Source organism: Hyaloscypha bicolor, assembly GCF_002865645.1.
Source record: "Hyaloscypha bicolor E unplaced genomic scaffold K444scaffold_172, whole genome shotgun sequence".
Taxonomy (NCBI): Eukaryota; Fungi; Ascomycota; class Leotiomycetes; order Helotiales; family Hyaloscyphaceae; genus Hyaloscypha; species Hyaloscypha bicolor.
In genome coordinates, this window is record NW_020194674.1 from 51,753 (window position 1) to 73,631 (window position 21,879).

Genomic DNA, 21,879 nt, shown 5'->3' on the forward strand with positions numbered 1-21,879 from the left:
TCATGAAGGAGAATAACTAAGGGGTTCTGGCACATGAATGGAATGTGGAGAAATTACCAACAAACTCCAGGCGATCGATACGCGATGACGTTAAAAAAAAAAAACGGTTGAAGACAGTCTAGGTACTATCCCACCATGTGACAACGATCAAAAAGGTCATTGGGGATCATGGCGCTGACGGCATGTATTCCCCGATAGCGCTCGTTAGGAGCTGGGCTATTGAACTTTGTTGGTCTCACCTCACGGGGCGAAGAGAGAGTGATCTCTGAAATTCTGTCACTAGAATGCTGCAACACATTACTCGCTCCACTCCTTGAGCGAAGGATCATACAATACAGAAGACAAAATTGGACGAAAAATGACGTCTGGAGGGGACGAGTACATATCTCAGCCTTTTACATGCAGGGTCGCCTGTGCTATCCCTGAAGTCCCTGAAAGGAAGCCGCCCGCGGCTGGCGTGATCCGTGCCATGCGTCCAGACTTTGGGATCAACATAGGGGTGGTCGCAGATGGATAATTTGGGATGACGGCTCTTCGCCCTGCCTCAAGTAGCTTTGGGGCTATCATTAGTCGACCAATGTCGAGGCGAGATATCTGCCATCTGACTTTTGACTTTGACCTCTGCACGTGGAGGTGTCGTTAGAAATTTTGATGTCTGATAAACTCAAAGTCAATTCATAAAGCTTGCGGTCAGAAAGTGGGTGCCGAGAGGTAGTTACTGGCACTGAAAAGAAATTTCTCGAAAGATGGCAGTACCAGATCCTCAAATAGGTACCTAAGTCGGGCAAGCTGAAGCGACAGTAGTCCACAAATGCGCCTCCACGCAAAAGAGCTCTGACTGATACGAAAGAGGTGGCCAAGGAAAGTCAAATTTGGAAAAAGGGGGAGCAAGCACGCGTCAGGGCTCTCTTTGTTCAGCATGTGGCTCCCTTTCTGAACCACCTGGCCAAGAAAGGGGCGTGTCAGCTTCTCGACATAGCTAAACTACACAGAGGTTTCGCAGCGGACTGCAAGACACTACTGTGCCATTCAACTACCTGAGAAGTGTTGGTCTTCATCATCCGGGTGCTTGCTGGGAAAAAGTTCGTTTCGAATATGAACAAGAATTGTGCAGAGAAATATTAATTTTCAACATATAGTGGCTTACCTGGTAGATCGCCAACTAACTGGGATGGCAGAGTCTAGTGTCAGATATTGTCGTGTGAAAGTCAGGCTCAATGTCTCCTTTTCATTGAGTTCAGTACTTGTGCTTTGCTGACGAACTCACGAGCTTCTTCTTCATGTGCTTCGGCATCTTTTCTTTCCTCTTCTCGCGTTTCTCCTCCTTGACAGCTTTTTTGTGCTCCTGTTCATTGTTAGCGTACCCCTAGCCACAAAACATATCCACATGCCTTTTTAGCTTCTTTGTCCTCGAATCTCTTTCCCCGTGGAGTTCCCTTCTCGAATCGAGACTCGTCGTCACTATCATTGCTCCCGCTGCCCCTTTCACTCGCATGAGAAGAACTGCCTCCCATCACATCTTCGACATCCGCTTCAATCCCTGACGACATTGGGATCTTATCGGCCAACAGATTTCGATACACCAAGTCGTCTTTCTGCCCCTTGCCGACCTTCTCTGCATCTCGCTCGATATCGTAGACCTGATCTAACGTCTGAGGAATGTATTGCTTTCGAAATACCTCGTTCTCGACTTCTTGCTCTGCGGCCGCTTCCTCACCCTCCTCAACGGCTGGCCTCTCAACAAATAACTTCTCCAAAGCCTCCGCAAGAGGAGGATCTTTCACTGATCCGTCGGGTGAAGTGACGAATCCAAACACCGTCTGCTCGGGAAGAACCTCCACATTCTTTCTTCTGAAGAAATCCGAAACGTTTTTGATGTCCATTCTCAAGAATTCCAAGGACCTAGGGTGATCATGCTCCACAGATTGCGAGACATCGATAATGAATAGCTTCTTCAGATGGTACAACACATTGTACTCACTCAGATCTGCGTGTACAAGTTTGCAGGTTTGATACATCCGTCGTATGAGTCCAAGCAGTTGTAGATAAAGCACCCTCCACTGCTCATCCACATCTTCTCCTTGTAATTCAACATCTCGTAATCTTGGAGCCGCCCAACCTTTCTTGTCGCCGAGGAAGCCCATGACAAGGACGTGTAGACGCAAGTAGACAGGCTCGGGGCATGGAATGCTTGCCATGTGTAATCGTTTCAAATTTCGGAACTCCTTCTCTGCCCACACTTTGACCATCGCACGGTTGTTTCCCTTATTGTAACCTGTCCTAAAGCGATATTCTCCTGTGACGTAACGATCTCGGTCCTTGAAGACAAGAATGCTGGTTTTATAGACCTTGATGGCTCGATGAATTGGCTGGCTCTCTTCTCCTCCCTCTGAGGTCGGTACTGACAGCGCGCCGTACACGTTTGCCTCCTTGCCCGTGCTTAAGCACCCATTTACCTCAGATACGATGCCTCGGTTGATCATCTGGAGCAGAATCATCCTCGTTCGAGGGTCGAGAACTTGCTCGCTGGTCGCCCGGTCTGATTTATCCTTTCCATGAGTCTTGTGTCCCTCTCCGCCGCCATCCAGCCTAATCTTGCCTGCATGCTTTGCAAGGCTAGAAATTTGGTCATCTACACTGGCCTGTGTGTTCGCAGTCGGCTTTTGAGGATTTATTCGAGGGGCTGTTGCACTTTGGTCGTTAAGTTTTCGTTGACGGTTGTATGATTTTGTAAGATCTCCTGAAGTCCCATCGAACTCCATGTCATCGAAATATTCCTCATCGTCATTCTCGAAGAGATCATCGTACGTTTCTCCCTCGTTGTCAGCTGCGTACCCGGTGGGGGTTTGTGGCGGGGCATCTTGAGAGGCGTTCGACGTCTGATAGCCTCGATTTGGAATGTAGGTGTGCGTAGGAGCATGTGCCTCAGCTAGAGCGGACATATCTAAAGGAGTAGACTCTTCGGCCATGGCTGAGATGTTGGTGTTGTGGTGGTGGTGTGAGGCGTGTTGTATGCGTGGACTTTCACTCTGTGCGGATCATCCAGAAGTTCAAAATTATTGTTCGGCAGAATCTTCACCGCCTTTTTCGCGCTAGCGCTCTTCGGGAATATCGCGACTTCTGAGCGCGTTTGCTCAACTTTACAAATTAACGCGTTTACGACGACATGACCTTTCCCCTCTTCGAAAAGAACGACCTGGAAGCATAGTTGCAACATCAAAGCCTCTGGGAATCCTAACTACAAAGTCTGCAGGACCGGTGACGCGCTCTGAATTGTCCTTTAACGTCTTGAGCTGCCCCTCCGGCGGCAACTGAAAGCAAAGATGTACATCAAACAGATCATCATCCAGGGCTTCAAGAGGTGATTCTCTTCGTCAGTATTCAGAGGATGACTGACATTTGGCAGTTACAAGGAGCAAACTGTCATCGAACCCTTCTCGCCAAAGACAAACGTGATTGTTGGTCGCAATGGTTCAGGAAAGAGTAACTTCTTCGCGGCGATTCGATTCGTACTCAGCGATGCCTATTCTCAGATGGGTCGCGAAGAGCGACAGGCTCTCTTGCACGAAGGTTCTGGGTCTGCCGTTATGTCTGCCTATGTTGAGATCATCTTTGACAACAGCGACGACCGATTCCCAACAGGAAAGGAGGAACTTATTCTGCGCCGAACAATTGGTCTGAAGAAGGATGAATACTCTCTCGATCGCAAGAATGCGACGAAGACGGATGTTATGAATCTGTTGGAGTCTGCTGGTTTTTCACGATCCAATCCATATTACATTGTCCCTCAGGGACGTGTTACAGCATTGACTAACATGAAGGACGCCGAGAGACTGAATCTGCTGAAAGAGGTTGCTGGAACCCAAGTGTATGAAGCTCGTCGAACGGAATCCTTGAAGATCATGACTGAGACGAATAACAAGCGCTCCAAGATTGACGAATTGCTCGATTACATCAAGGAGCGACTTTCCGAATTGGAGGAGGAAATGCAGGAACTGCGAGCATATCAGGAGAAGGACAGGGACCGCCGATGTCTTGAGTATGCATTCTATCACCGAGAGCAGAATGCCTTGGCTGCGGCTCTAGATGAGATCGAGGACGCGCGACTGAATGGAATCGAAGGCACCGATGACAGCCGGGAGGCATTCCTGGAGGGCGAGAAAGCAATCGAGGAACTAAATGTCGAGATTAAGCAACTTACTCGTCAAATGGACCTTCTCAAATTAGAGAGACGTCAGCTGGAAGAGGACAGACGAGAGACCTCAAAAGCTCAGGCGAAGGTTGAGTTAGCCGTGAAGACTCTGACGGACGGTCTTTCCGCTTCAGAGCAGGCACGAACCCGGCACCAGCAGGAGCTCAAGTCTGTGAAGCAAGATATTGTGTCGAAGGAAGTCGAGCTCGCAAAAATCCTCCCCGAATACACGAAGAGAAAAGCAAAAGAAGGCCAAGTCAAGCAAAATCTCGATGTTGCGGAAGCTAGCCGAACAAGACTTTACAACAAGCAAGGTCGCAGCTCACAATTCAAGAATAAAGCAGAACGCGACGCTTGGTTGAAGGGCGAGATTGCAGAACTCAATACTGCACTTGGAGAGCAGAAAGCAAATCGTATCAATGCAGATGAAGAGGTAAAGTCTGTACAATCCGAAATCCGAAATCTGGAAGGCGAAATTACAGGGTTACGAGAACGAATGGAGGGCTGGGGAGGAAACCGACAGGCACTGCAAGATGAAGTGACATCCGCAAAAGACAGCCTCGAAAAGCTGAATGACGAGCGGAAGTTACTTCGCAGAGAGGACGATAAGCTTGAATCGGTTATTGAAGACGCCCGCCAAGAGCGAGACAAGGCTGAGAGAGAGCTATCTCATACCATGGACGGTGCTACTTCCCGTGGTCTCGCAACGGTCAGACGTCTCAAGCAACGAAACAACATCTCCGGCGCTTATGGAACTCTTGCGGAGCTTCTTGAGGTCGATGAAAATTACCGAATGGCAGCCGAGCAAACCGCTGGCAACAGTCTTTTCCATTATGTTGTTGATAACGCCGATACTGCCACCCTCCTGGCTGACGCACTTTACAAGGAGAAAGGTGGACGAGTTACCTTCATGCCCCTTGCTCAACTCAGACCAACATCAGCCAAGCTGCCAAATGCATCGGACGCTGTACCAATCATACAAAAGCTTACATACAACAAGAAATATGATAAAGCGATGAAACAGGTTTTTGGAAAGACGATTGTCTGCCCTTCATTGCCTGTCGCTGCTCAGTACGCCCGAAGTCACGGTTGTAGTGCTATCACCCCAGAAGGTGACACTGCCAACAAGAAGGGTGCGATGACTGGAGGCTACATTGACCCTCGCAAATCAAGACTTGAGGCTGTTCGTGTTGTAAACAAATGGCGTGATGAGTACGACTCGTTGAAGGAACGCTCCACAGAAGTCAAGAAGGAGGTCGAGCAAAAGGAACAGGAGATCACCGCTGCCATGGGCGAGTTGCACAAGTTGGAGCAAAAGCTTAATCGTCTAGACGACAGCTTCGATCCGTTCACGAGAGAATTGCGGGGGAAGAGTTCGCATCTCGAAAAGCAAAGAGGCCAGCTTGAAGCCAATATTAAGCGACGGGAAGTGGTCGAGAAGCTGATCAAGGATTACGGTGACAATCTCACCAGCTTCGAAGCAGAACTAGCCACGGACTTCAAGAAATCATTGACTGCAAATGAAGAACGCCAACTGGAGCAACTCAATACCACCGTTCAGGACCTACAAAAGCAGTGGAATGATATCAGCAAGAGCCGACGAGAGCTTGAGGGCCGGAAGCAATTACTTGAAGTGGACCTGCGGGAGAACCTCCGAATGAAGCTTGATCAACTGAACAGCCAAGAGATCGACACAACTGCTGGCAGTGGCTCCGGTAACCTGAAGGAGTCCCAGCGTGAGCTCAAGCGCGTCCAAAAAGCTGCTGTTGCAGTTGAGGGCAAGTTGGAGGAGAACGAGACGCAAGTTGATGAAGCTGAGCAGCATATCGCTGGACTACAGAAGCAAGTGTCCCTCAAGGCGGAGCAACAACAAGAACTCGCGAGAGCTATTGAAAAGCACCAGAAGAAGATGGAGAAGAGTGTCGCAAAGAAGGCATTGCTGACTACGTCTGCTGCTGAGTGCGCGAAGAATATTCGTGATTTGGGTGTTCTTCCGGATGAAGCATTCGAGAAATACGCTAACATCGATTCCAAGACTGTAAGCAATATCCTGCCTTTGGTAACTATCTTGCTAACACCATCCCAGATTTCTGCGAAGCTGAAGAAGGTCAATGACTCTCTCAAGAAATACAAGCATGTCAACAAGAAGGCGTTTGAACAATACAACAACTTCACCACTCAACGAGACAGCTTGCTGAAGCGACGAAAGGAACTCGATGACTCTCAGACTTCGATTCAAGACCTTGTCGAGGTCCTAGATCAACGTAAGGATGAGGCAATCGAGCGAACTTTTAAGCAAGTATCCAAGGAGTTCGCTTCGATTTTCGAGCGTTTGGTCCCAGCTGGCCGTGGCCGATTGGTCATTCAACGCAAGACCGATCAGCGTGCTCGAGAGGAGGAAGACTCTGATGATGAACTTCGTGAGAGTGTAGAGAACTACACCGGTGTTGGCATCAGCGTGTCCTTCAACAGCAAGCACGATGAGCAACAACGAATCCAGCAATTAAGTGGTGGACAGAAGAGTACATCCCCTTCTCCTCAACGTTCCTCCTAAGTTAATAATTTCCAGGTTTGTGTGCCCTCGCCCTCGTCTTCGCCATCCAACAATGCGATCCCGCCCCCTTCTACCTCTTCGACGAAATAGACGCAAACCTCGACGCCCAATACCGCACAGCCGTTGCACAAATGCTCGAGGAGATCTCCGCTCAGCAGAGCAGCGAGAACGCCGAGAACGGCGCCGGCGCCATGAGCGGACAGTTCATCTGCACGACTTTCAGACCAGAGATGTTACTTGTGGCTGATAAGTGCTATGGTGTTACGTTCCACAACAAGACGTCGGGTATTGATGCTGTGAGTAGGGAGGAGGCGCTACGATTCGTGGATGGCGAGGCGCCGAAGTAAATGGCTTGTAGATTAGTTTGTATGTGTCATCTGAGGCAAGAAGGAACGAGATATTGATTTGGTTGGCGTTTTGGGCAATTGACTTTGCTTTGGCTGGATAGCTAGCTAACGCTACAGATAATGAATATTGACGATTCCTCGATGTACTTCTTTGCTTGGTACAGTGTGCTTGTGTGAATGTCCTTTTTGAACTTGAACACTGAGGCTGTAACGTTCCAAGATTTTTCGATTGAATGCTCAAACACGATGCCCCTCTGGATTAGGACATCCAAATGACCTGAATGTCCCATTGTTTTGTTAAGCATTGAAGCTCCTCAATGTTCCCCTCAATTTTGTACAATTAAAGGAACTCGTTGACCCACCTTATATCGAACACTGACTTCTCCCAAAGTCCGTACCTGAGGTTGTAAATTTGTTTGTCCCCATCGTTCCTCTTGCTTTCGTACATTGAACTCTACACAATGTCCTCACTAATCTGGAACAATGGATAACCCCTAGAATCTACCACCTTGATTTCAAAGCTCACAACATCACAAGTACAATGAATAAAGCCGAATTTAAGAAATCCATGCATTGTATTTTGCGGAATCTAAAATACACGATGGTGAAGTGCCCGCCCATTGTACCACACTGCCGTGGCCCAATCATCGGATAAAGCAATGCATTGAATCTTCTAGAGAAGCGCAGAACTGTGAAGACTCTGCTCCGGCCGTTGCACACATGCTTGTGAATGTCCCGCGAAACTTTGCGTAATGAGAATCAAATGAAGATTTGGTGTTCGTATAGAACAATGGGAAGGAGAAGGGAGAATCAGTTCCTCGGTCCCTTAATGGGAAACAATCGAACCTCCATCCTAACCGTGTCAAACTCAACCCACTGCAACTGGTCTTCATCCCGATCAATATCAGCCTCGAATACCTTCCTCTCCTCATTAGCCTTGTCCCTCAATTCCCTAAGCTGTGGTGCCAATAAATTTGTATGTTGTTCGACGTAGTCCATTCTCGCCCTCTTTGGCTGCAACAAGTCGATGAGGCGTTTACATGCGTCGTGGTTGGCCATTACGAGCTGCGAAAAGTGGCTGAGGATCTCCGGTTCATTGTGGTGGATGTGGACCTCGCCAGTCTCTTTGTCGACTTTCTTCTGACTAAGGAACTGCACTACAAAGTAGGTCTTCTCCTCGAGGCGGTTATCAACTTTTGCGGGATCGAAGTCGATGATCTCGCCCGAAGACATTGGACATGCCGTAACGAAGACATCTGCTTGATTCTTGTCTCCTCGATCATAGGCCACAGTTGCATAGTATAGATCGTCGTCATCAAGACCTTCACTAATTGACTTAGTTGGTCGTTGGCGGAGCTTTTGGACTTCGGCTGCGGCATAGTCATTCGCCTCCTTCCTTGACATGAACTGAGCCAGAATGGCCTCCTTGCAATCGCCTTTGACGGTCAGCTCTTTACCATTGAAAGTAAGCTCCTTCTTAACAATGTATAGCATGACGAGCTGGTCCTCGGAATAGTTTGGGTTATTGATGAGGCCTCGAGCAGCGGAGGAGATCTCGGGTTGTGGTTTCTTGCGGCGGTTGTGGCGTTCATTAGGACGAGTGCGATGTTCAAATGAAGCAGTCATATCTGGGAGAGGCGGAACAATCTGCGCATCGTGCTCATCAGGACTTAGTCCCTTGCCTGCATTTGCTTCCTCATCATCTGCTTTATCGTCATCTGGATCACTCTCGCCTGAAACAGACCGGCTGTCGTTTCCCGCGTGGTCCTTTTGGGAAGTCTTTGTTGGCTCGGGGTCAGGATCTTCCTCGGACTCGGAATCAGATTGGAAGTTGGCAACGGTCTTCTTTGCAGCGGCACGGGCAAACGAAGTATTCCTTTGCCGAGCCAGAGCCTCCATGCTTTCTTTCATGACAGCTTCATTTCTTCGTCGCACTTGCTCCTCCAGAGTAAGCTCTTCGTCACCGGCAGCAGATGTGTATGAAGCAGTAATTTCAGGAGAAGCCCGGCTTTGACGTTGCATAAGAGCTTCCAAAGCGAGATTGTCGGGTTCAAAGTCTTGGACGCTCTTCTTTATAGCCTCTCTCTGGCGTCGGCGCTGTCTTTCGGCCTTTTTACATCAGCAACAAGCCTCGAGAACTCAAAAGGACATTACATACCTCCCGCTTGGTCATATATGCCTCGACTTGAGTCTCCAAGTCCTCTTCTGAAATGTCCATCCCGAGCCTGTCTGCCTCATCAATAATCCGCTGCTTTTGTCTCTCGCGGGCTTTCTTGTCCCCGTTCTTTCTGCGCTGCTCCTTCTGCTGCTCAGTTCTTGCTGCCTTCTTGGCTTCATTCTCTTTGGACTGCTTCGCATACTGCTCTCTCTCAATTTTCTCACGCTCGAGTTGAGAGATGAATTTGACCTTGTGAGGTAGCGGCGGTGGAGCCGACATATTGCTAGCAAAGGACGAGTTGGCGGAAGAGATGAAAGAAGGTAGAATTAGTTGTGAGACAGCGCTTTCGGCAATAGATGCAGATTCTGAACGAGGAGACACAACAGATTGGACTTTGGATTTTGGAAGGGGACGATCTTTCTTGGGAGCTTCGGAGGGTCCGGATCTCTCTTTCACAGGCTCAGGTCTTGGCGAAGGAGCACGTTGCACAGCCCTTGCGGCTTCTTGTCTCTTCCAACGCTCGTTGAGTCGAGACTCCCTGGCCAGTTTTTCACGTCGGAACTCGGCTTCCTCTCGTTCAGCACGGTAGGCGCTGATTGCAGCCTTGGGACCTAATTGAGCAAAGACCTGTGCGGCACTGCTGGGTCCGGCCGACTTGTCTCTGCTCCAATTGTCGGTCCTATTGGTGGTTAGATGATTGTTCGTAGCTTTGCAGTACATTGAAGGATGAACGAACTCAGCAGGTTCAGGCTCAGTCTCTGGAAGAAACAAAGAGTCTTCTTCGATGACAATATCTCCATCGTTATCACCTCCGGCGGCTTTCTCTCGATTTCCGGGCATAGAAACCTTCGCCGCGCTCAAAGAGCCAGCCTGCTTTTTGGCTTCTTCTTGCTTAGCCTTGCGCTTTGCAAGTTCTTCGGCCTCGGCTTGGACTTTTTCGGCCTTCTCTTTCGTTTCTCTCCCGAGCCGTTCGCGCCGCTGTGCCTCTTCAGCTACTTTCTTGCGATCAACCTCGATCTTCTCAGCAGCTTTTCTTCGCAACTCATCCCGCTCACGCTCTTCGAGAGCTTCTCGTCTCTTTCTCTCTGTATCTCGTCTAACCTTTGCTCTCTCCTCTTCCACTTCCTTGTCAAGCCTCTCCTTTTCTTCCTTCTCAGCCTCGACTCGCACTTTCTCCAAAGCAGCAAACTCTTCGGCCTCTTCTCTGGCTTGAATTTCTGCAGCCTTAGCAATCAGCTTTCGTTGGGACTCGGCGCGCATCTCGTCTTCCTTTCTCGCCTTCTCTTCTTCTGTAATGCCAACAACTGCACCAAATAAATCAAGATCCATTGCTTCATCTGCTCCTTGAATCTCCTTACTGACAATGAGATCAGCTGCACGCTTCTGCATGACTACTACCGAGTCCAGAGGTTGTTCAATATCTGCATTTCTCTTTTGTTTCTTCGGAGCCCTGGGAGTCTTTGGTGTTGACTTCCTTGGGCGGCTTGCAGACTTTGGAGTGGCACCTGACTTCTTTGCAGGCGGCTTCTTGGCTGGAGTAATGCGTTCTTTCATGGGAGCAGAGCGAACTGCTGGGAGAGGGGGAGCTGCTGCACTGTTATCTGGGGTAGAGAGGAGACTGATGACTTCTGACGATCGCTGAGATGCTCCAAGGAGAGGAACTTGTGGGGTTGCGGGTTTTGCCTTCGTTGTTTTTGGGCGGTCGTGGCTGAAAATGCTCGCTCGGGGCAATACACTTGCAACTTTGTACGAGCCTTCTTCGAAGTTGTTGCGAGGCACGTTCCCTTGACGTTGCTGTCTCCTCAAAATTTCATCCAACGGAGTGCTTTCGGAAGCATCATGTTCGAGAGTATCCTCCGCAGAAGGCGGCTGATATGGTGTCTTCTCTCCTCGGGACCGAGACTGCGGACCTTCACGAGCAATGCTCGTAGAAGCTACGCTCCTGCTGCGACCTCTCTGTGTTGTCGATGGACGTTGAGGAGATCCATTTGGAGACTTCGTTCTCTGTTGCGGAGGTGTGAACGGAATTTCAGATAATTGTCTGCGATCAATCTGATTCCCAGGAACTTGCTTTGATCCAGCCGGGACAACATTATACCCCTGGACGCGAACTCCAATAGGGAATCCCCAGGCATTCTTTCCAGACATGTTTGCGTTGGGCCACAGGGGACTGCCGAGCTGTGGTTGTTGCTTTCTGGTCGTCGGGCTCTCACGATTTTCCGGTTGAGACCTAGCATCGCCCTCAATTTGCGACTTCAGTTGATTTTGTACACCAGCCGTCATTCTCCGTCTGAAATGTTCCTGCTCATTATGTTCCGCAATATCACGGTGACTAACTTGGCGATGATGCTGAGACTGAGCTCGGAGATGCTCCCTGTTTTCTTCATAAATTACCACTTGTTGCAAAGGGTGCGGGCTAGACACGTATTGTTGGGGTGAGCGTTGCTGGGAGGTCCTGAATTGGCTTTCGGGAGACGAATGATGAGAAATCGTTTGTCTCTGAGTTTCGAGATGTGGAGTAAGGTATTGTATTGGGCGGTCATGAAGAATTCTGGTGTGAGGAATCTGTTCGTAAGGAGATTGAGAAAACCGACGGTACACTTCTTCTAGATAAATTTGTCCTTCATCGGCATGGCGATGTTCGTAACTTTGAGGTGGTTCTTCGAAGAAAAGCTCCCTTGTATGACCAGGAATTGGCCTCGATGGTTGCATCATTTCCGGAGAACTGTAAACTTGTTGACGCTTGGTCGGAACCTCGTACATCACAGATGGACTTCCCAGTCTCTTCAGCGTCGATCTGGTGGGAGGACATTCTTCTTGGATCCAAGAACCGCCACTCGAAATGGTAATGGGAGTTCCATGCTGACTTCGCATGAATTGTCGTCGTGGGGTAGAGTATTCTTGTTTCGGAACATAAGTCTGGTGGGACTGCCTAATCATCTCTTCCGGTCGAAGAGAAGGTGAGTCGAGATTATTTGCCACCACTTCGGGAATACCACCGAAGCTCCACGATGATCCACCCAACACCCTTTCCGTCATCGATGGACCCTCTCGATACGTGGCTGTGGAACCTCCATCTCGTTGCCAGTCAGAAAGTCGCCTACCATCGCTGTGTCGATACATTGTCCCCAAAGATTAATTTAATAGGGCTTCTTTGTGACAAACAACTTTGGAGCGAAACAGAACCAGGTCACTGTCAACTATTGATCGTAAGTGAGAAACCGACCAGAGTGCACGACCATTTAGGACATTCAATTGCTGGAATCTTGAAATCTTGTTGTACTCAATTTTTGGGTTCAATAAGCGCCTGACACAAGGGCGAGTATGTCGGACTTCAGTTGGGTCACAACTCCCGAACGTGTCCTCATAAGCTGGGCGTCGATTGATAAAAAGATCAAACTAACAGTCTCTTGGCATCAATTGCGGGAAACACCAAGCCTCGTTGTACTCAATCTTCTGGTTCAACGACTGTGTCCAACCCGTGTAGTTGAGGATTTGAAAACTCGAGGGTGTTGCAATATTGATGGAGGGAGGCTGGACATCGACTAAGTAAGTAGGGACTTCGGATACTGTAGGCGAGAAGCCAAGTCCCACGTAATGCGAAAGTCCAAACTTATTTCAAGATTGGCTGGTGGAGGTAGTGTAAGTCGAACTTGTGAGGAACGGATGGGGAAGCGGAGCAGCAGGAGTTTCGAAGATCTTGTCGACAACGATTTGTGGCTTTTTGGGATTGGTGGGGAACGATAACACAAGTTGGGACTTCAAGTGGCCCGGAGCTAGCAATGAAGTTGAAGGAGTGTTGAGGAGCCGGAGTTGTTGTGAGGTTGAGAACGGCGATGAAGGTGGCGGTGTAAGTTGAAGATTTGAGGGGTGGAAGTGTGAAGCAAAGTAGGTTAAAGGTTGAAGAGGCAGCCAAAGGTGGATTGAGATGGAGGGGGAGATTGAGGGAGATGGAGATGTAGTTGTGGTGTTGTAGGGTCGATGGAAATATTTGGCGGAGTTGATGAAGTAAATTGCGGCGGAAACCACAAGTGAAGTTGCAGGTAAAGAGCCGAGAATCTTGGTAGGTTGATGCGGAAGGTGGCGATGTAGATAAAAACCTCGAGGGGTGGGCACCAAAGGTGAAGTAGGATGAAGAGGCGGTCGAAGATAGGTTTTGATGTTATGAGGTCGATGGAAGAAATCCAAGGCAGACGGCGATGTGAATTCGGGGAGGAGGGGAGTTGCAAATTAAGAGTTGGCGATGTTGGGAGGGTTAAGTAAGAAGTGGAAAGTGGCGTTGTAAATAAACCGTTATTGGGTAGAAGCGAGAAGAGTGGGGGAGGAGGAAGGTCGAAGTCGCAGAGGCTGTCGGGGTGGATCGTGGAGAAATGATTGAATATCTCTGAAAATAGAGGATTCCAAAAGATAACGCCAGAATCGAGGTAAGCTTCAGGTAGTATCGATTATGTTTTGTCGGATGAAGAGTTGGATTGGAGGTGGTCGATTTGGAAAGTGTTTGGAGAGCATCAGGGTTGGGAAGCGAGGTTGCAATAAGCGAGCGTCGATAGGGGAAAGAGCCAGTCCAGCACCTTCCCCGATAGCACTTGGCGAACGATTCTGTAGACAACTAAATGAAAGTGAGGAAAATTTTCCGAAAATTCTGGATCTCGTCAATGTCGTTGCAGCGAAATCCAGGAGCACGTAAAGGGGCATGTCTGCCCAGCCTGTCTTGGAGCGGTCTTTTCTGGGCCTCAAAATTCTAAAGCTCATCAGCCATTCCCAAAAAAAAGGGACTTTTAAGAGGTGTAATTTAAGAAACTCAGATAGCAAGTCAAACTTTACAGACGACGGTTCATCTGCCAATTCCTAGGGCCACACGGCTTGGAGGAGAAAGATTCATCTCATTTATTCTCATGCTACAAAGCTCGAGACTTGGCCTTGAAAGTTTTCAAAGGGTCCGTCTTCCGGCCAGTCGCTTTCTTGCCTTTACCCTTCACTTTATTGGCCAATCTAGACTTTCTAATGCGATTCTCTGTGGTCTTTCGCATGCCCACAAACCCGAGATCGGTTGGCGTAAGTCCCTTTTTCCCCTCTTTCGGCAGTAGGTAATCCGGTACATGCTTCAGATGTGATTGGACTCTCGCAGGTCGCAACTCTCCATCATGTCGAAGATGGTGCAGGTCTCCAGGATTCTCTTCAAAGTGTCTCTTCAGCTTCTCGCTCTTCATCAACTCCTGCCTTAACTCTCTTGTCCTAGCTTCCCGAATTGCGACTCCTGTCACAGCACGTAGAGCGTCATTCATACGATAGCGAAATGCTTCCACTTGCTTCATATCAAATTTGAAGGGTTGCACCTCTTTCCCTTTCTTTGCCTGGTGCTTCACGACCTTGGCCAGGACCTTCTCGTCGTCTTTTGTGGATTCAATGCTCGTAGGCTTGTGTTTTCGATACAATTCTGTCGGGACAACGAAAGAGAGGGCCATTCCAGTCTGCCCAGCCCGCGCAGTTCGACCAATTCGGTGGGTATACGATTTCGAAGAGATTGGCAAATCGAAGTTGAGAACGCATGCGACGTTCTTGAAATCGATCCCTCGCGAAACTCCGTATTCCTTGTCCTTTTTCACAACCTTTCGCTTCTTCCTTGAGGATTTCTTTGGCTCCTTCTTCGCACCTTCCTTTTCTCCGTCGTTGGTAGCAGCACTAACCTCTATCCCTTCTGTCTCTGCACTATCTTCGTCTCCTAAAACCTCGTGTTCGTCGGAGGCGATTATGATATCGTAAACGTTCTTATTGAACTCCTCAACAACGTGTATCCTGGAATTGACCGGTAACTCGGAGTTGAGAATACAGCTCTTGGTCCCAAATTGCTCCAGGAATAACTTCAACCGATAGCATCTGTCAATACCGGCCACGAATATGATACATTTGCCCTTGATAAGCTTCAGCTTAAATATGACGTACACCAGCAGGAACTTCTCGTCTTCTGCACATCTGATGTTTGGTTAGCAAAAGAAGATAAACTGGCGTGGTGAGAAACCCACTTCATGACATATTGGCTGATGCCTTCCCCGTCGATTTCACCTTCCTCCAACTCAAGCACAACAGGATTTCGGCAGAAAAGTCCCTTCAGAGTCTCGACTTCACTTGTTAACGTCGCACTCATCAGTATTGTCTGCACACCCTTCGGCATAATCTTAGCCACATTCTGCAGGTCGTTATCATAGCCATATGAGAGAACAAGGTCGGCCTCGTCGATAACCAGGTGTGCCAAATTGTCTAAGGAAAGAGCTGAGCTATTCAGATTGGCCGATGCTCGAGCAGGAGTCGCTATGACAATATCGGGGGAATCTGCGAGGAGAGACCGTAGCACAGCGTCGGAAACTTTGTGTGTGAGGTTGACCGCCCGTACATCCTTTGCACAGAAGGCAGAAAAGGATTCGACTGCTTTGTAGACTTGCTCGGCGAGCTCGCGGGTTGGGACGAGAACGAGGGCAGATGTGCGCGGGGTAGAGTTGGTCTGGAATTGTTAGAAGATCTCTTCGAGAACGACGAGATCGCGAACCTGTTTGTGCTTCAGAATTGAATGCAAGATTGGCAGCAGATACGCAGCCGTCTTTCCAGATCCAGTCTTCGCTCTCGCCAGAATATCACGGCCTTCCAATGCTAAGGGGATTGCTTTGTTTTGCACCGGGGTGGGCGTCCTAAAGTTTAGCTTGGTGATTCCCTGGAGAAGTCGAGTTTCCAGCCCTAGAGTGGCAAACGTATTCTCCTCTCTCTGTCCTCCAACCTCCTCCGCAGGTACAGGGACATCGTTAGCGTCCAATTTTCGTTTCATGTTGGCGTGTGTGAAGAAGTTGTTGGCACCTTGAAAGTTGAAGATCCTCAAGATTATTTTTGCAGGCCCACTTTTTTCAACCGCTAGCCAGATCACGTGCAAAAATCGACAACATCTCCATTCGGCTTTCCCAACCTCTCCCTCTATCCCTTTCCCCTTCATAAGTTCTCGAAGTATTGAGAATTATGTGGCGCTTAAAGCATTGTGCAGCTTGAGACCCCTCTCTAGCTTTGTGTGACAAAAGAATTCCGAATTCAGCAATTCGTTCCATAGGGTTGGTTGCAGCATTCCCCCACTCCTGTCGTTTGGAAATGCCTTTCCACAGTGCTTCCAATCTTCTTCTCACTTTAATTCTTCTTTCTTCCTCTTCCTATCTAGTCTATGGAAGTTTCGCCACAGTTTCGCGAAAGTGAAGATAAACAGGGTGTGACCTCTGAACTACAATCGGAGATCCTACGCTCCACCTTCGTTATCGGTCTCCCCCACCTTTCAGTCGGGTCCCAATCAGTCTGGTCCCAAGTCAAGAAAGTTTCCATTCTCAGTGTAATTCCTCCAATATTTACGAAATTGGTAGTGCTTCAGGGATTTGTAACTCTATCCCTCACAATGGCCAAACAATTTGAGAACAAAATCATCCTTTGCACAGGAGCTGGTTCAGGAATCGGTCGAGCAACAGCCATCAAGCTCTCCCAGCTCGGCGCGACCCTCGCTCTGACAGACATCAACCCCTCTTCTCTTTCCGAGACGCTATCCCTCTGTGAAGATGGAGACCATTTCATCTCCGCCTTCGATATTGGTTCCACAGAAGCCTCCAACGCTTTTGTAGCCTCCATTATCAAGAAGTACAGCAAAATAAGCCACATCTTCAACTGCGCAGGCGTAAACCCCACCTCTCTCTCAACCGTTTCCATAACCGACGAATACTGGGACAAGCTTCTAACCACAAACCTCAAAGGCCTCTTCAACATAACCCGCGCCTGCATCCCACATTTAACATCCGGAGCCTCCTTTGTGAACGTCTCTTCTATCGCGGGTCTCAGGCCAACGGCAGGATTTGCGGTGTATTGTGCAAGCAAGTATGGTGTAATTGGTTTCTCCAAGTGTTTAGCGTTGGAGTTGGGACCAAAGGGAATTAGGACGAATATTGTGGCACCAGGGTATGTTGACACGCCGACGAACGCTAGCGTGGTGGCGGGGAAGGACGCCGTGGAAAGTATGGAGAGGCAGGTGTCTTTTGGAAGGATGGGGACGCCAGACGAGGTTGCGGATTTGGTGGTCTTCCTTTTTGGCGACGAGAGTCGGTATATGAATGGGAGTGTGGTGGAGATCAATGGCGGGTTGGTTTAGGAGGAATGAAAATCTGAGACCTGCGGACTTTTCCTATTTGTTCGAGATGTTGTTGCCACTCGAAGTTTCGATGTCGACTTTTTCGGGGTTGTGAATTGCCAGGTTTGGTGGTGTCGTGCTCCCCTCTCCTGTTCTTCTCCTTCAGCTCCTCTCCATCTCATACACCACACTTCTTCGCCGTCTCCCAACTCCACAGCATGGTTCCCCCCCCCAGCCTCAGACACCACTCTAGAATCCAACTCCGATGCTTCATTTTTCAGCCCCCAGTCCAAATTCCTAGATCATATTAACTCTAGCCTGTTGCTTCCCAGGGAATGAGAAGAACTCACGAAGGACAACACATCACCGCACTCGTCTCGCCCCTAAGTGTTGTCGAGAATCCAATTGCATTCGTCTGCGCCTGGCACGCCCTAGCCCAACCACCAGGACATACTCCTGAAGCTATATACTCTCATTAGCCCTTTCCCTCAACCTTTCTCCAGTTTGACCTATGATAATAATATTCGTTATTCCACGTGCTCCCACTAGTAGTCGCGATGGTACTCGGATAACAAGCGCCATTTCCCCAGATATAATAATTAATAAATATCTTTATTGTAATATAGCTTATTATAAGGGGGAGGTCGTTATAAGATAGCTGACAAGAGTGGCTTTGAAAGGCAAGAAGCTGGAGATATAAAGATCTATATAACGGGCTTGCAATTAGTAAAGAGAAAGGCGGACTAGTCGGACTAAAAAGAGGATGGGATTTTGCTATTTAAGCTTAATAGTTTATAAGTACTTTCTAATAAAAGCAAAGAAGGAAATAAGAGAAGAAGAAGAAGTGAGGTTAGAGGAAAATATAGAAATAATATTGCTTTATAAATTAAAATTATTATTACTTATAGCTATAGATATTCTTACTATATATTCTTGCTATATTAGATACAGGCATTTGAGGCAAGCAAGCTTAAAAATACAGGGGCTTTTCATTTTATTCTATTATTCTAATCAGGTATTTAGCCCGTTTCATTATCTCGTATAGCTAGTATAATGTATTTTGTCGGCCGCGACTTGCAAATCCGTATATGGGGATATAGGGGTGACTAATAATTAATATTATATGAATATGACGATCTCGCCAAACGCGTGGGTTGATTAAGGGCACCTGGATATATGCGAGGGGCATAGCGTAGGTGAGTAATCAGAGATAGTGTTCGTCGGGAAACTCGCTTAACCCCTATATCTGAGAGGGAAGACATGTACGCTTCGTTGAATATGCGACGACAAGGAACGCCCCCTACTAAAACCCATGGGTCTTAAGATCTCAGCAATTGCTGATTCAGTCTGGGTTAAAGGTTGACTTTCCGAATATGTCCTGGTGTCAATAACTAGCCATCACTCCCGTGACTTATAGTCCGCTTCACAACTCCATTATTCCCATTAAAGAAATAGGATCTATAAAGCCACCCCACATTGTTTCTTCTAATAAGAAGCATGACCTAATATATCAAGAGCCAAGCCGATCAATCTATCGCTATCGCAGAAAAACCATTCGTCTATGATGCCTTGATCAGTTCGCTTAGCTTCTCTTAATTCTCTCCCTCTCTCAGGGGTCGAGTCCCATGGTTCCTTCTACATTACGCATATTCACTCGCTATATTTGTCAGCCATTTGAGTATGCTAAGAGCCGTCTTAGTGATCGGGGTTGTATCATACAGGCATATACTGGAAATGGTTGCAGGGGTTGTTCACAAGGGAAGATGTGATATATGGAGACGATGGCGTAATGCTCGGAGCAACCTATTACAGGCAATTTGGCAGAGAACGCAACTTTGGGCGATAACAACCTGCATAATCGCACCCTTGCAGCCGCGCTTGAACCCACTCCTCTGGCAACGACCTAACTTCCGATGCGAGACTTCAGTTTAGACGTGGGGCCGAGGCGATTACTGTGGTGCATTCCTTCTTCGAAGGGGGTGGCAAGGACCCATGTATAGACCGGGTGGGCCGAATCGAAGGGGAACTCGCAAGGAAAAGACAGCTAGAAATCAACTACCAGATTGACGTGATTGCTAGTAACAATGAGGGCATTGCTGGATTAGTTCTACAGTGGGACAATCATTTCTACAAATATGGGATGACATCCGTAGAAGCTGTTCTCACCCCACAAGCATCTGCAAAGTGGAATACTTAAACAATTATGGGAAAAGCCGACGAGGGCATTGGCCCGTACAGCATAGACCTAGAAGCTTCGCCTAACAGCTCACAGGACCAGCTCATCGTAAAGCCAATCAAGACATGGAAAGGTTACATCTGGGATACCTGGGAACTTCCCAAGGACCAGCGCTGGTTGTTGTTCAAACTTGACGCCTTTGTTCTCACCTTTGCTTCTGTGAGTGAGCTTTCTTCTCTCTTCCGAAGAAGCACCTGTCCTGACAAAACTTTCTCAGATCGGCTACTTCCTCAAGAACCTCGACCTGTATAACGTCAACAATGCCTTCCTCAGCGGCATGGAAGAGGACCTACAGATGTATGGAAACCAGCTCGTGACTAGTACTTCCATCTATACTGTGGGATATGTCATTGGACAGATACCATCTAACCTGCTACTGACACGAGTGACACCCCGCTGGGTCATACCCGCGCTCGAGGTAGGCTGGGGAATCGCCACAATCTGCACGTCGGCCGTGAAATCCTACAAGGCTCTCTATGCCCTACGGTTTCTTGTGGGGCTTTTCGAGTAAGCTTGGCTCTCACGTCCCTATCTTCTTATTGCGTTCATGAGAAGCTAAATCATGTTGCACAGATCTGGCTTCTATCCCGGCATTCACTATCTGCTCGGGTCATGGTACACTCCTCAGGAAATTGGCAAGCGGGCTATGATATTCTGGCTCGCCGGATCTATTGGACAGTTATTCAGCGGTTTCCTGCAAGCAGCCGCCTACACAAACCTGAGCGGCGTGGGTGGCCTCGCGGGTTGGAGGTGGCTCTTCATTATCGACGGCATTATCACGCTACCTCTCGCCATCCTTGGCTTCCTGTTCTTCCCCAACTTGCCACAGGGCGGAAAGAAGACTTGGTGGACGACGGAGGAGGAGCATGCCATCTCAGTGAAACGTATGCAAGCTATTGGGCGAGCTGGCAAGCAGCCCTGGACTAAAGATAAGGTCAGGAGGATCTTTCTCAGCTGGCACACTTATCTCCTCCCCTTATTGTACGTCCTCTGGAACAATGGTAGTCCCCAGCCTGCAATGGGCTATTGGTTAAAGAGCTTCAACAAAAAACCTTATCCTCTTCCAGGTACCACATTCACCGTGTCACAGATCAACCAACGTAAGACTTGTTTACCGTCCCCCGAACGATTTAAAGTTTTCACTGACATCTGGTAGTTCCTCTTACCACGACGGGCATCTTCATCATTATGGCGTTTGTCTGGGGATGGCTTTCAGACGGTCCTTGCCGAGGAGCACGCTGGCCCTTCATTTATTTTGGTGCATTGCTTACGGTGAGTTGTGAAGCCTTCGTATCCTCTCTCATTCTCTCCGGCCACTCGCTAACGACTCTCTTCTGTCACGTAGCTCATATTCAGTATTCTTATGCGCCAGATGCCTCTTTACCATGACATCTACCATCGAAAAGTTGTTTATTGGCTCAGCAATATTGGAGTGAGTTTGTTATCCCCAAAAGAATAAATCCATTTGCTGACGTGGCTCTCTAGAACGGTGCTGGTCCACTCATCCTCAGCTGGATCAACGAGATCTGCTCAGGTGACACGGAGAAGAGAGCCTTGCTCGTAGCCATGGGTAATGACCTCGCATATGTCGTACAAGCAGTAGCACCAAATTTTGTCTGGAAGACAACAGATTTCCCGCGTGCTAGAAAGGGATATACCTGGTCTATCGTCCTGCAAGTTCTACTGGGTGGGTTTACCTATACTATATCAAGCACCCAGAACATGCTGACAGAGTCTCTCAGTTCTCTTGACAGCTACTGTTCAGCTTCTTCTTTGGAGGGATAAGAAAAAGGCAGCCAGAACGGAGGATGACGGCGAGTTGTCACGCTACAACGGAAGTGACAGCCCACAGGTGGAGGGTAGCGATGTTGATGAGAAGAAGGCTATTCGTAGTAAGGAGGCCCCTATAGTGGGTGTGTAGTAGTTGAATGCTGGGATATTGACGTGGCCCGTTTCTGGTGGTCGTTTGCTACGAGTATCTTGTCGAATTGAATTTGCACTTTTGCTTATTCCCAGCGAAGACTTCAAGAAATATAATGAACGCCTTAATGGATCCTTGAATTGGGCGAATAGATGCGATCAAATACCATCAAATGGTTTTATTCTATTTGAGTAGAAGTCTTTGATTTCATGAAGGGATAAATTCTTGAAGTGTTGCTACTGAGCCGAGCGAGCTTCGCCTCCTCACATGATGCAGTGCTATTCAGATACCTTCTAAAACCTCGAAACTTATACGTAAACAATTTCTG

At 48.3% G+C, this 21,879-nt stretch overlaps 6 protein-coding genes across 6 annotated transcripts; 3 read left to right on the plus strand and 3 right to left on the minus strand.

The window, feature by feature from the left end:
• Nucleotides 1-1,114: 1,114 nt before the first annotated feature.
• On the minus strand, nucleotides 1,115-3,011 carry K444DRAFT_668778 (Serine/threonine-protein kinase Rio1). Its single transcript, XM_024887449.1, has 2 exons — nucleotides 1,392-3,011; nucleotides 1,115-1,345 (listed from the first exon to the last, which is right to left on the minus strand). The coding sequence occupies exons 1-2, from the start codon at nucleotides 2,967-2,969 to the stop codon at nucleotides 1,238-1,240; spliced, it is 1,686 nt and encodes a 561-aa protein (XP_024729446.1). The 5' UTR covers nucleotides 2,970-3,011; the 3' UTR covers nucleotides 1,115-1,237.
• A 148-nt stretch (nucleotides 3,012-3,159) lies between these two features.
• K444DRAFT_572982 (putative chromosome segregation protein sudA) lies at nucleotides 3,160-7,234 on the plus strand. Its single transcript, XM_024877378.1, has 4 exons — nucleotides 3,160-3,361; nucleotides 3,407-6,230; nucleotides 6,279-6,714; nucleotides 6,762-7,234. The coding sequence occupies exons 1-4, from the start codon at nucleotides 3,324-3,326 to the stop codon at nucleotides 7,091-7,093; spliced, it is 3,630 nt and encodes a 1,209-aa protein (XP_024729447.1). The 5' UTR covers nucleotides 3,160-3,323; the 3' UTR covers nucleotides 7,094-7,234.
• Nucleotides 7,235-7,624: 390 nt separating this feature from the next.
• Nucleotides 7,625-11,159, minus strand: K444DRAFT_668780 (uncharacterized protein). The gene is made up of 3 exons (XM_024887450.1): nucleotides 9,988-11,159; nucleotides 9,252-9,930; nucleotides 7,625-9,202 (listed from the first exon to the last, which is right to left on the minus strand). The coding sequence occupies exons 1-3, from the start codon at nucleotides 10,803-10,805 to the stop codon at nucleotides 7,904-7,906; spliced, it is 2,796 nt and encodes a 931-aa protein (XP_024729448.1). The 5' UTR covers nucleotides 10,806-11,159; the 3' UTR covers nucleotides 7,625-7,903.
• Nucleotides 11,160-14,081: 2,922 nt separating this feature from the next.
• K444DRAFT_619926 (DEAD-domain-containing protein) lies at nucleotides 14,082-16,089 on the minus strand. Its single transcript, XM_024881607.1, has 3 exons — nucleotides 15,796-16,089; nucleotides 15,275-15,750; nucleotides 14,082-15,224 (listed from the first exon to the last, which is right to left on the minus strand). Exons 1-3 carry the CDS (start codon nucleotides 16,066-16,068, stop codon nucleotides 14,150-14,152), a joined length of 1,824 nt encoding a protein of 607 aa, XP_024729449.1. The 5' UTR covers nucleotides 16,069-16,089; the 3' UTR covers nucleotides 14,082-14,149.
• A 349-nt stretch (nucleotides 16,090-16,438) lies between these two features.
• On the plus strand, nucleotides 16,439-17,441 carry K444DRAFT_619927 (NAD(P)-binding protein). Its single transcript, XM_024881608.1, has one exon. The coding sequence runs from the start codon at nucleotides 16,450-16,452 to the stop codon at nucleotides 17,413-17,415; it is 966 nt and encodes a 321-aa protein (XP_024729450.1). The 5' UTR covers nucleotides 16,439-16,449; the 3' UTR covers nucleotides 17,416-17,441.
• Nucleotides 17,442-19,393: 1,952 nt separating this feature from the next.
• K444DRAFT_706122 (MFS general substrate transporter) lies at nucleotides 19,394-21,601 on the plus strand. Its single transcript, XM_024888122.1, has 6 exons — nucleotides 19,394-19,789; nucleotides 19,848-20,137; nucleotides 20,204-20,730; nucleotides 20,787-20,902; nucleotides 20,976-21,062; nucleotides 21,116-21,601. The coding sequence occupies exons 1-6, from the start codon at nucleotides 19,598-19,600 to the stop codon at nucleotides 21,413-21,415; spliced, it is 1,512 nt and encodes a 503-aa protein (XP_024729451.1). The 5' UTR covers nucleotides 19,394-19,597; the 3' UTR covers nucleotides 21,416-21,601.
• Nucleotides 21,602-21,879: the final 278 nt, after the last annotated feature.

What these genes read in the sequence shown, in the direction of transcription:
- K444DRAFT_572982 (XM_024877378.1), top strand. Translation starts at nt 3,324, where the DNA reads ATGTACATCAAACAGATCATCATCCAGGGCTTCAAGAG. An exon ending in ATCATCCAGGGCTTCAAGAG is followed by an intron (nt 3,362 to 3,406) that starts GTGATTCTCTTC and finishes GACATTTGGCAG; the next exon opens with TTACAAGGAGCAAACTGTCA. An exon ending in ATTAAGTGGTGGACAGAAGA is followed by an intron (nt 6,715 to 6,761) that starts GTACATCCCCTT and finishes AATAATTTCCAG; the next exon opens with GTTTGTGTGCCCTCGCCCTC.
- K444DRAFT_706122 (XM_024888122.1), top strand. Translation starts at nt 19,598, where the DNA reads ATGGGAAAAGCCGACGAGGGCATTGGCCCGTACAGCATAGACCTAGAA. An exon ending in TTGTTCTCACCTTTGCTTCT is followed by an intron (nt 19,790 to 19,847) that starts GTGAGTGAGCTT and finishes AAACTTTCTCAG; the next exon opens with ATCGGCTACTTCCTCAAGAA. An exon ending in CGTGTCACAGATCAACCAAC is followed by an intron (nt 20,731 to 20,786) that starts GTAAGACTTGTT and finishes GACATCTGGTAG; the next exon opens with TTCCTCTTACCACGACGGGC.
- K444DRAFT_668780 (XM_024887450.1), bottom strand. Translation starts at nt 10,805, where the DNA reads ATGAAAGAACGCATTACTCCAGCCAAGAAGCCGCCTGCAAAGAAGTCA. An exon ending in ACTGAGCCTGAACCTGCTGA is followed by an intron (nt 9,931 to 9,987) that starts GTTCGTTCATCC and finishes AACCACCAATAG; the next exon opens with GACCGACAATTGGAGCAGAG. An exon ending in CATATATGACCAAGCGGGAG is followed by an intron (nt 9,203 to 9,251) that starts GTATGTAATGTC and finishes TGATGTAAAAAG; the next exon opens with GCCGAAAGACAGCGCCGACG.
- K444DRAFT_668778 (XM_024887449.1), bottom strand. Translation starts at nt 2,969, where the DNA reads ATGGCCGAAGAGTCTACTCCTTTAGATATGTCCGCTCTAGCTGAGGCA. An exon ending in AGGACAAAGAAGCTAAAAAG is followed by an intron (nt 1,346 to 1,391) that starts GCATGTGGATAT and finishes AACAATGAACAG; the next exon opens with GAGCACAAAAAAGCTGTCAA.
- K444DRAFT_619927 (XM_024881608.1), top strand. Translation starts at nt 16,450, where the DNA reads ATGGAAGTTTCGCCACAGTTTCGCGAAAGTGAAGATAAACAGGGTGTG.
- K444DRAFT_619926 (XM_024881607.1), bottom strand. Translation starts at nt 16,068, where the DNA reads ATGAAACGAAAATTGGACGCTAACGATGTCCCTGTACCTGCGGAGGAG. An exon ending in CAATTCTGAAGCACAAACAG is followed by an intron (nt 15,751 to 15,795) that starts GTTCGCGATCTC and finishes TAACAATTCCAG; the next exon opens with ACCAACTCTACCCCGCGCAC. An exon ending in ATCAGCCAATATGTCATGAA is followed by an intron (nt 15,225 to 15,274) that starts GTGGGTTTCTCA and finishes ACCAAACATCAG; the next exon opens with ATGTGCAGAAGACGAGAAGT.